The 12,533-nt window shown below is 39.9% G+C and overlaps 1 protein-coding gene across 4 annotated transcripts in view; it reads left to right on the plus strand.

The window, feature by feature from the left end:
- Window positions 1-376: 376 nt before the first annotated feature.
- The window catches only part of fgd4a (FYVE, RhoGEF and PH domain containing 4a), a 36,583-nt gene continuing 24,426 nt past the window's right edge, over window positions 377-12,533 (plus strand). The window contains exon 1 of one of the 4 annotated variants that reach the window (XM_056765565.1): window positions 377-729. In XM_056765565.1, the coding sequence (XP_056621543.1) occupies window positions 615-729 (115 nt within the window). In that variant the 5' untranslated portion in view covers window positions 377-614. Of the gene's footprint in view, window positions 730-3,675; window positions 4,107-4,212; window positions 4,341-10,621; window positions 10,978-12,533 lie in introns of those variants that run through there. The other 3 variants (XM_056765569.1, XM_056765568.1, XM_056765570.1) reach the window with 3 other exon arrangements.

The raw sequence follows: 12,533 nt of genomic DNA on the forward strand, positions 1-12,533 counted from the left end.
AAACATACTACAATGTTTTTCCAGCAAGGAACGCATCTCTCTACTCTGCCAGTAAGATTCACAAACCCTTCCACAATTTATTAATTTCATCATCTCAAAGTGTTACATTAAATATTTACATTATCTTTTGTTTAAATGGTTACGCGAAGTTTTTATTGTTTGCTATGTCCATAACCACAATTGTGCATTGCGTAAGAGTTTGGTGAGCATCATTGAGAAATTGTTGTGACGGGTAACATCAGGAAATTATAAAGTATGACGTCTTTGCTCGATGAGTCAGTCAAAATGACAGCAGAAGGTTATGGGACAGAGGAAATGACTGCACCAATCCCGCTAATAGAGGGCGGTGATACGGTTTGTGCGCGCGTGCGCTCGACGGCGGCGCGCTCTGATAAAGCGATAACAGTCAGTACAGTGCGCTGCTATGACGTAACATGAAGTTTAGCCAAATAATCTCATGAAAACACTAAGACGCGAGACTTATTGCTTAACACTACATTCTTGCAAACTCTTATCCCGCAAACGACCGCGCTTTGGCTATGCTTCGCGCGCGAACACCGCGCTTGTGAACGAGGATGAAACTCGGCTGTTGCTTGCTCCAAACCACGTCTTAAATGTTGGAACGAAGTAAAGAAAACATGAGTGACATGAGGAGAAACGCTATCAAGAGGAAGTCCAAACCGAAGAAGCGCGCAGGGGACGAGGTGGAGGACCGCCAGGAATGCTCAGGTGAGTTCTGGGTTCTTGAAGTCGTGCGCCATAACCTTACAAGCAATGTCTTGGGTTGTTTTAATCTATGACAGCGCAGGTGGCATATGGCAAATGTATTGTAATAAAAACCAGGTTTCATTTTTCTACTGTACCTTGGAGACCTATTCTCGGAAATGAGATTGAACAAGTCTCGACTGGTCAAGTGTTGTCAGTAGGCATCGTCTCCGAGTTGGTATGTCTAACCAGATTGCGCAATTTCATAGCTTAGGGACATGGAATGTTCAACAGTATTCCTGTTACATTGTCTTATGGATCTTATTTTGTCTTATACATCATGAAGACCGAGTCAGTGCATATGTTTACGGAAATGGACACAGTCAAGACACAACACAGCAAGCTGGTGTACCACAGTAGAATGGTGCCAAAGTACTGCAATGTCAGTGTGCAGATTTTGACTTTAAATAAAAGTATTGTAGTTCTGTGAAAATTGAAGCATTTGAATGAAATGCTTTGGAGAACAGGCGACAATTTATGTCAATGTATTCATCAATAATACCATATTCTGTTGTCAGACAGGCTATTCACTATCAGTACAGAGAATCTTTGGTACTGGGATCTATTCAAGAGACCGTACTGCAGTGGGTCTTGTCTTGGCATTGGGGTTCCTCTGTTTTTGTACAATCTCTCTCTGTACTGCTGTTACCCAGTGAATTAAGAATTTAGAGGCTACTGTGCATGTGCAGTCATGTTGGTTGACAGTAGAAATGGGAGTTTATTTGCCACTGTCAGCCAAAATAGCTTATTTGGGAAGTGGGTCGACTCTGTGCACCAAATAGAATAACAAAAAGAAATGCTGTTTTTCAGCTGATTTGATTCCTCTTCCAATGTCGGAACAAACAGATACAGACTCGTGTCATTGGTTAAGCCATTGGTGCTATGTTGGGCTGAACGGGATGTTTTTGCCTTTCCACTGTACTGCAATTTAAGGCTAAATCACACTACAAGATTTTGCCCAGACCTTTAGTCTGGACTTGTTGCAGAAAGTCTGTGCCAGTCTGCAGATTTGATCAGTTAGTGTGTGTCTATCTGAAACTTTAAACATGTCTGGAAGTGTATGATGTCTATAAATCTGTTCGGATGTTAAAAGTCTTGTAGTGTATTCCAGCCATTACTCTGAGAAAAAAACAACACAAGGCTTATTGTATATAGAGGATTAATACAATGGGTTTGATTGTGTACAGAGACAGCAGAAGGAACAGAGCTCAGGGAGCAACTTTCTCAGATTTAGTGTGCAGAGAAATAAGAGTAATTATGAGTAGTTTTGGATGTATAAATCTGAACGGATTTATTTTCATTAGATCTTTGCAAAGACTACATGATAAAGCCCAGTGAGTGAAATAAAGGGAAGCTCACCTGTAGTGAGGAAACTCACTGTAAAGATAAAAAATAAACAATTCTTGAAAGCATGCATGTCATGTACGGTAGCATGTAAGAAGAGATTAGAAATATGAACACTTTTAAATTAAACCGTAATAATGTTCAGTTGACTTTTCAAATGTGTTTTTCTTTTTTTCGTAAATTTTCTGGGGACCCCCTAGAATATTCTGGAGGTCCCTGGACCCCAGTTTGAAAATCCCTGTATTAGAGGATGCACTCGAATAAAGCAGACGTACATCATCGGATCCACCAGTTTATTGATTATAATTCAAATTTTCTTGAGTTTCTGGGCTGTAGTTTGCGATTTGAGAGATATGATTGTGATGTGCTGAATTTAGCTCATGGAGACGCCCTCTATTATGCTCCAGTAAATATTTAGCCTTATGTTGGAGGACGCTGGGCTCCTGCCACAGGAAATAGAATGTTATTCCAACATTGTACAATATTCATTTCCAGTAATCTGCACAACATGATTTACAGAACATACTGGCACAGCAGCAATAACTGAGATTTATGCTTCAATATACTGTATTATCTGCCGCATAATAGTTTTAAGGAGCTAACATCACCCTCCTCATGAGAGATAAGACACAATAACACTTAAATCCAGCAGGTGGCAGTGTAACACAATTATGGTTTGCCAATGTCAAAAGTGCTTTTAAAGGGATATGTCATCCTAAAAAGAGTATTTTTCATCCTTTACCTCATGTCTTACTACTCCTATTTGACTTTTTCTGCAGAACACAAAATGATGTGTTGATGAACTTTGGTGACCAAACAACAGTTATCGATGACCAAACTACAGTTGTGTTCTAATGGTTAGAGACACAGACTTGCAATCCTTTCCAAGTTATTTACTATAAAAGGTTATTCGTGCTCGAATTCAATCAAGTATAAATTGCTTTCTGTTTAGTTTTCAAAACAGATATATTTGGTCAAATTTTGGTCAAATTTTACATTTACGTAAAAATTAGGAGGGTTAGGCTTATAAGTTATTATAAGTTGTTGCTGTCTTTTCTGTGGCTTGTTTATATGCATGGGAAAATCCTCTAGACAAGGTCTATCAGAAATGACCCACATCCTGTCTGAGAGAAAAAAAATCCTGCTCAGGTTCTGATGTGGCGGTGAATTCCTTTCTTGGCTATTGTCAAGAACACAATGCACGCTAGACGGATGTGTGTCGCAAGGTATTACTCATGTAAGTCATATTATTTTATAGATTATAAAAGACGAATGTTATTAACCAAATATAAAATAAGATATGCAAACAAGTCAGGATATTGATTCTTCGTGAATCACATTTTACCTTTAAGAATAAAAAGCACAATAGGAATTATTATGTGTGTGGTAAAGCTCTTACATAACTCTAATCCTCCCCCCAGGGCACTTCTGGCCCTTCCTCTTAATAAACCTGGCTCTGATTCATCTGTTTAGCAAGCACCAAGCTGGAGTTTCCTGAGTTTTGTCCTACCCACCCCCAGGATGGAGGAATAGGGCATTCCTGTAGCTCCAGCACCACACAGTCCTCTTTCACCATGGCCTTGATGTTGTAGACGTTTAAAACCTCTTTCAACCACCTACAGTCCTTTTCAGATCCTCAGACTTCAGAATCTAGTGGAACGTCTTTTTTTTGGCAACAAGGACAAAGCATGATTTGTTGACGAGGAGTCATTTTTAAAGTATCGGTAAAGAGAAAGGAAGGGAGAGGAGGATTCAAGGAAGCAGGGACAGTGGATATTTTTGTCCACTATTCAGTTACAGGAAGCCTGGCTTCACTTTCTCGACCAGCTTTCTTTTCTGTCCTTTTGTGGAACCTGTGGACCCTTCCCCATGGTTCTGTCACTGTCTTAAACTCAGCTCTTTACCTGGTCTCTTTGTGTGGAAGTCCTGCTGATGACTAGTGATGGATTTCATGGGCTTTGGCCTCAGGAAAGCTCTTCTTCACCGCATTGTCTCCGGTAGGTGCTCGAACAGTTTCACTTTAATGAGTTCCAACATGCCATCAATGGAATAATGGAATAATGGAAAGTGGCGGTCCAGATAGTATCATAGGCAGGGGTTGGTCAAGTTTTGATGTCCCCCCACCGCAAGCTGAAAATATTTGATGTGTAGGAAACTGCATCCATGTATGATGGGGAGTGGATTGAGAAAAATGAAGTACCGTCGGAAGTATTGGTTTTGGCCATCCAAAGGTAATGTTGTCTTTTTGCAATTGTTTGAGTTGGTCAATTGTTGGATGAAGTGTGAGCTGTGTAAAAATGTTACTAGAAGTAACCTCGAGAATTTTATAATGTGTGCTTAAGGGTGTGTTAAGGGTCAGTGAACAGAGCAAACTTTTAGTTGCATGTATGAATTTTGCACTGTCGGTATATAATAAGAAGGAAATGGAGTGAAATTTTCTAATATGACCTTTTTTACATTTACTTTAACAGTGTGCATGCTATTTGGCGTGTATGTCTCTTTTAGGATTTTGTTTAAAAAAAATTGTGTAATGAGAGTTTGCCAACTTCGAAACAACATATATTTAAGACCTCAGTAGTTTCACTTAAAACAGTGTGTATTTAAACACACATTTCTGTTTATACAGTGCTTGCAGCTTTTTGGGGTGTAATCCAGATACATTGACCTTGACGTTTGCCCCCCACAAATGAATTTAAAGCTTTGTTCACTAATCTAAATCTTCATTGACTTATTGCTGGCTCTTGGTCCAACTACAAACATCATCTCTCTGGTGTATTTTTATAAGCCATATAAACAAAACGAATTACCTTTAACTTTGTGAAAATTGTTTGAAGAGAGCTTATCCTGCATCTATAAAAATGCTTTAAAATCTCATAGATGCTTTAAAAAAAACACACATGAAACCTGACCTCAAGATTGGGGCACAGACAGGCAGTTTAGATGTGAAATCATTGTTTATGTAAACCGGACAATCAGTCTTTTTATCTTTAATCTGCACTTGGTACAATGCTCAAATATGTTGTGTTTCTTTACCTAGAGACATAATGGCTATGTGGACTTTTTTTAAGAGACACAGTCGCAAACCAAAGCAGAATAAATGTGTATCCCTTCTCAGATCTGAAGATTGAATTTGCTTTTGTGGTCAATTTGACACTGCAGTTATTCTGTAGGTTATCAGAACGCCCTCACAAATGAGTCTTAAAGGTCTGGTTGAGCGCGCAGTTTCTGCCAATCTCATATTAATCTTGATTACCTATAGAGTAGTGTTGCATACTTCATATCTTCAAAGAAAAAGATAACGATATATACAGCTGTACGATTATTTGCGGGAAAAAAAACCCTCCTGGGGTTGTGTGGGGGGAGGAACTAAGTCAAGAGCACACAATACATCATCGCATTATCCCTGCATAACTGTTGATTCACTAGAAGTTTGTGTTGTTTACATTATGCACATATGTGCTGATTGCCAACAAAACACAGACATATGACTTAGTTTCACTTACCCCGTCCGGTTCATGTTCGGCTCATGTCCGGCAAGGGACCGCTCCATCTATCAGTTTCAAACAATCTCCAAATCCAGCGTTATATCCACCATTTATATAACATCCATGACTGAAATGCTGTGAACAAACAAACACACCTCATCTTCTCTCACTTTGGCAAGAGTAACGATCTGCAACTGCAGGCCCGCAACGCAGCCAATCTTGATGGTAAGCGGGTCTTCCTATCGCTCTTCTGTCGATTCGTGGGCGGGCTATTTCTTTTGTCTTGCCGTGGGTGTGGTTTTCCAGGAGAATTGCCCAATGAGGGAAGGGACGAAGAAAAGTTGTTAGGTAAGAGTTTTTCATGTTCGAAAAAAAACTTTCCGAAACCAATACAAACCTTGGTATCGAGCGAAAATACTAAGTAATACGTCCAACTCGTTTTATGACAAGTTGACCATGTTAAGCATGAGAAGCCAGCATGTTTAATATTGTAAAGAAGTCAGAATGCATGAAACCGCGTTAAATCACCCCTTTAAAGGTATGATGAACAATAGATGCAAATGTACTTCTTGTGGGATGAACTACTGTCTGGTGCTTTTAACAAACTTGTTAATTTTTTTGGCTTTTTGCCTTTTTTTATTAATTGGAGGATAGAGGAGAGAGATTGGAAAGACAGAAGGGAGTAGGATTGGGAAAGGATACTAAGCCGGGACTCAAACTCGGGTCTCCCAGGTCGAACAGCCACAGGCTCAAATAACAAACTTGTTACTAAATGTTACATGCACCTGAAGAATGACGTGACTTCCTTTTTCAGTCTTTCCTGTTCTGCCTCGGATCAGCCCCTCATTTAGAGCCTCTCTCTGCCTCTCTCTTTTCCTAGCCCTGTTTGTCTTTGTTGTGTTCTTCTGTGCAAATTGACCAGTAGGCGTTAGTAGTTTGTGTTGTGTGTATGTTGAAAAAAGAAGAGTAAGAGTAGATGTGTTCTACCAGCTGCTGCATGCGGTGTATACTACTTAATTTGGTTAAAGTAAATTTATTTTTGAATGCCTCCACATTGCTTCTAACCTTGAACATAACATTTTTTTCCTCTTTTTGTTTTATTTCCTGTCTCTGTGTGCATTTTGACAACAGACAGTTTAGGAAAAGAAACATAAGCAGTCTGTTTTTAGCGATTGGAAGTCCCTTATTTAACCTGTAAGCCCAGGTTGTCATGTTATTGCATTTATGTTTGAATTTAGCCAGAACTGTAAGTATTCCGACATTCGGATACTTCTGTAATGAAAAAGTGAAAAATAAAAACATGAATATGTGAAGATCTCAGAAGGCCACATATCAGATTGTCCAGCAGGGGGCAGAGGCGCTCTTACAAATGTAAACCAGACTGTGTTGTGTATGGATGACAGCACTTATTTGGCTCATTCCATTGACTCTCACGTACAGCACTCATTATAGAAGAATGAAAGACAACAATGTGCTGTGTATTGTGTGAACTGATTCTGAACGTGTCTGAAATTCCTTATAGTGTTGAAGTTTAAAATAGTTGTGTCATTTTTTTGTAAATAAACTTTTAGGTATTTGTCTATTTTTTTTTTTTTTACAGGAAATCTGTAAAAGTGTTTTTAATGCCCGATGTCATAGTAGATTTGTTCTCTAATAAAAAAAAGATTTTGTTGATTCGGAGCCATTTTGCCATTTTTGGGAATGTATCGATCTGTATATTTGTTTATGTGGTCAGGTGTGTGTGCTCAAAATAAAAACATTTATTGTCAGGATAGTGTATTTTTGTCTTATGAAAATCAACATGACGGTTAGGTCACCTGATTTGTAAATTTTTAGAGGAGCTGAATGTCAATGAAAATATGCTCCTCTAAAACATAAATAAGATGGATTTGAATTGTTTATCTCTGGCAGCCGGCTGTGTTTAAAGTCATCACTCAGTTTAGTTAAAATCTTCTATGAGAAAGAGCCAGTCTAAAAGAGTCTGAGGGGAATACTGGTGGTCTAAAGTCATGGCCTGAGGCTCCATTTATGAAAAGACATGGGGGAGGAAAAGACTGAAGATGTATTGATGGGAGTTGGAGATAACACCAGGAGTGTGCCACAGAATAAAGAGGAAGCTGAGAGTGGGGGAGATGAGAGTCGTGTGCATTGTCAGAGGATGTTATGGATGCTGGTGTCCGTTTTTAAATGAGTCATATGACGCTGCTAAAACAAATATTATCGATTGTTTTCGATGTAATGCAATGTGCATACAGTATTTAAGGTTAAAAAATAAGCAGTATTTTCCACAAAACTTGAATTTTTGTATCTCCTGTTTGCACTGGCCTTCTGAAACACGCAGAATTTTTACAAAGCTCATCGCTCTGAAAAGCGTGGTGTGCTATGATTGGCCAGTTAACCAGTACGTAGTGATTGATCGAACACTGCAAGCTTGTGACGTAATTGTAACGCCGCTTACCATATTTGGAACATCAGGTTCCAAAGCAATTGTGCTGACAGGTACGTCCATCTTACTTGCGTGTAGATTTGGGCGGTCTTAGTCAAATCATACCACGAACTGATGTAGATTTGTGGGGGTGTGGTTACACGAGGCGTTTCAGGCAGGTCATGGTGAGCAGGCGCTTTAAGATAGAATGCATCTTTTGTTCCAACACTTAAATTTTTGCAATTTTACGTGTCTAATTCATGCATGGGCAACTTATAACACACAAAAGACACAGAAAAACACGTATTTGCGCCATATGACCCCTTAAAGAGAATAAAACAAAGGTTCAAGCTGGAGTAGTGAAAACGGAAAGAGGCCTTTCAGTCTGACTGGTTGAATTAGCATGTTCCAAAAAATGTGCTAATCACTTTTAGAGTGTTACAACAGGACTCTATAAAGCACTGTTGTGTATGTTTTGCATGCGAGCATGTTTGGAATTCAGTATGATGATTTGACCTTAGGCTATAAGCCTCAGCATTCCTGCATCTCTAAACCACCGTGCAATCGTCACATCACTAAAAATCAGCATGGAAACATGCAGTCGGGTGAGAAGTGAAAACCAGCATTCGTCTGCACACCAGTTTTTTTTTTACAAGCTTAATCGCGCGTTCCGTTAAATATTTCCTGTAAAGTATATAATTACTTACAGAGCTGTTTCTTTACACAGTGCTTTACTGTACTGGCTGATATGAGAAACAGGAAGTCAATTTCATTCATTCCCACACACTCAACAAAAGTGTAATTGAGAACTACATTTCTCGTAAACTAACATTTAGGGTGCGCTCTTATTTTTAGTTTGGTTATTTTGGTTATTTTGGTCCGGACCAAAAAAGAAATCAATTTAGTCATGGGGCCGGTTGAATATACTGCTTAGACTAGTCTTACAAGTAAGTAATATAATTTTCTTCAAAACTGGTGATAACTTCTTTAAATCAGTCACATAAAAAGGTAGATTGGTCTAATCAAAATCTGAAAGATAAGACTTATTAGTCCTAATTAATTGCAAGTTAGTGAGACTAGTTGTTAAGACACGGCGGCTATGTTTATGCAACTGTCCGTTGGTTTGCTTCGTGTTCAGAATGGCATTTAAACAGCAACATGATTGGACAGCTTTTATGTTTTATATTTTAAAACTGAATTTGCCGTACATCCAAAACAATGCTGTGTGCTGGGTTATACAGTACATGCTCGGTGTTTGCCTGCGCATATGAGGGTATTTTCAGCAAGCTGGTAACTCGCGAAGACCTCATGAAGTGTTTAAAGCAGTCAAAACGGCGCCAGGAATTCCTGTTACATGCACAAGCACAGATGTAATAAACACTCCTTTTATATAACCAAATCCCTTCTTTTCCTGGTCGAATATTGTTATCACCTAGGTTTTTGGTTCGGTTCAATGTCTTTGGTCCGTGTTGCGTTCACACTTCAAGCGAACCGCGCCGAGTTCATTTGAAAGTGTACCGAGACCCATCGTTTCAGCGGTCTCCGTCCACTTGTTTGGTACACACCAAGGTTCGGATGGCAGGGTTCACACTTACACAAATGACCCGCACTAACTGAGCATTTGCAGCAGAGTTCATTTTAATCGAACCAAACATGGCATATGTGAACGCACCCTTAGTTAACCCTGAAATCACTCAGATTGGACCCTAATGAGACTTTATCTCTGTATCTTTAATAACTACAGTAAAGACACCATTGTAATGGGAAAGAATGAACCCTATCTATTTAGGGTGCAGATTATCAGAGACATAATGGTAGGCTCCTGACAATAAACCAGTAAGCAACCCCCAAGTGGGGCATTTTTTTAGTTGTGATATCTAGTTCTGAAACGGGTCACCATGGTAACGGGGTAAACACTTACTTCTCTCAGATTTATGTATTTGCCAGATAATTTTATCCAAAGTGACTTTCTTGTATCCCTGGGATCGAACCCATGACCTTCGTGTTGCTATCGCAAAGCGATACCAAGTGAGCTACATTACAAGAACAATACCAGTGTCACATGGTGCTGTGACACATCCCACGGTACTATGACACATCCCATGGTACTATGACACATCCCATGGTACTACGACACATCCCATGGTACTATGTTGTTCAAAGCTATTTTTTTCTCTCTTGGCTTTGTTTCAACAATTGAAAGCATGAGAATATTGTAGGTGGTGACGGTGCCCCCTCCCCGTTCTCTTTTCCCCCTTCCCCCACATATCTCTGAGTCATCTGTATTCTACCACTGTCTCCCATGTGGCCCGGTCCTTTCGTCAGATGACCGGTGCGTGCCCTCCAATAAAATCAGCCTCATTTTCGCACCTCCGCTGAATTTTAACGACACATGAGCTCCTGCGACCCAACCGATTCCTTGATAGACAGCCATTCACAGCATCATCTCATCAATATTCTTCTAGTTTTCCTCCGTAACCCCGCCCAAGTTTTACCCCACCCCTATTCCAAACCCCTCACCCCTCCGGTGGCAGCCGATGAGAGCTTGTGGCAGTCATCTCCTCCAGCAACACAATAGGAGTAATTGTCCATGCGACGCTCACACGCGCATATTGGCAAGAACGTATAAAGCGTTTCCTGCCATATGCTGTCTCTCCTCTGGAATGTGATTATCCTCGCTGCTGAAAAGCAGAACGGAAAACACAGTGTGCATGGAGAAGCAAGCGAGGGAGAGAGGTGGAGTAAAGCAAGTAGAGAGAGAGAGATGCCGAGAGAGTGTGACGGCAGAGCCACAGAGAGAGAGAGAGAGCTCATGAGAGGGCTGTTCATTCTGGCGTGATCCTTTGGATAAGGACGGGTGTTTCTTTGGTGAGCTGCTTTGGAAATCTTACACACGCATGTATACATGGAGACGCATGCGGCGGCTGTCTTCTTGAATCGGAGGACGATTCGCGTCAGGTCAGTTCTATTTTAAAGACTACATCTAATTTTATTCGGCACAAACCTGACCACAGTTGAGAAGGGCTGTGGCTGTTGAAACTCTTTGGTTTGCTGCAGCAGACGATGCACTTGAGCACTTTGACAGAGAAAAAAGAGCTAATGTTTACATGTCGCAACACACCGCATGCTTCTGTGCGAATGAGCCGTTCGTCTGTGTATGTGTATAGAGTGCTTTTGTGTAAGAGATCAAACCTAATGCATTAATCTATTTAAACAGGATGTGTTACGATTAAGTCAGTTCTTGCTCTGAAGCGATTATGCGCAGACACAGAAGCAGATGGGTTATGGGAGCAGCTCAGGTGCTTCATGGAAGCAGGTGGAGATCTGCATGTGTGCTGTGTTCGAAGCATCCAGCATACACAAGACAGATTAACCAGAAAAGTAGCTCTTAACTGTATTAGAGACGTGTTAAGTCTGGTCAATGTGTTAAAAGATACATGCAAGAGTTCACACACATCACAAGACCTCAGTTCTCGCTTGGTCTTTGTATGTCTCTCTTGATCTAAGTTGAGTTTTTAAATGCTCTGATGTCTTGCTTTATTCTTAGAGAAATGAAATGAAGACCTTTGTTGAGTTGTCTGTAAAAATAATTGTATAATTTGGTTTTGTTCATGAGAAACTTTAAATTGTAGGTGTTGCGTAATCCATGCAAATGTGACATGGTTGAGATCTCTTTTTATATTTCACGATACAAACGTGAGACGTTGGTCTCAATTTTATTCTCTTTTAACATCACAGAGTTTAAGAGAAACAATTCCCATACTACAGTGATTTCTTTTTTCTCACTTTTCACCCTTTGTGTTATGCTATCCATCTTTACAGTCTTTCGTGAAAGGCGGATTGTCTCTATGATCAGTGACCTCACCACCACCTACGAAGTCTCCTACTGAGAATAGTGTACAGAAATAACAATGTGATCTGCTTCAAACTGTCACCCATGAGACTGCTTTCAGTTGTGCAGTCCATAAAGCAAGAACTGAAAAGCAGAACTTTGCAGGAAAGTGACACCATGTAGATGCTCAGAAAAGGAGAAGTTATTTGGTTGACTGATCAAGAGTTGCTGAATCCTGTTAAATATAAAGGCGAGTGTGACTTTGGTCATTTAAATGTAGACTTATACAGTATAAAATATGTATATATATATATATAGAGAGAGAGAGAGAGAGAGAGAGAGAGAGAGAGAGAGAGAAATAATCCATGTCAGTTAATTTCAAACGTTGATCAAACTGACTGGGACTACCTGTGCATTAAAACCGTTTAAGCCAATCAGAATTAAGTATGTATTTATATACTGTGTGTATATATATATATATTTATACTACTGTATATGCTACTACTACTACTGTATGTGCATTAAACCTCAAAAGTATGATCGAAGCTGACGTTTATGGTGACTGTCAGTATATCTGTAAAGTCTCCAGCTTCCTCTCACGTTGGCTGAGAAACCGGTTTTGTGACAGCTGAGGGGAAGGGGCAAGACGGGTTGTCAGACGCTTGTTTTGGGTGACACTGTC

Source organism: Triplophysa dalaica, chromosome 14 (genome assembly GCF_015846415.1).
Source record: "Triplophysa dalaica isolate WHDGS20190420 chromosome 14, ASM1584641v1, whole genome shotgun sequence".
Taxonomy (NCBI): Eukaryota; Metazoa; Chordata; class Actinopteri; order Cypriniformes; family Nemacheilidae; genus Triplophysa; species Triplophysa dalaica.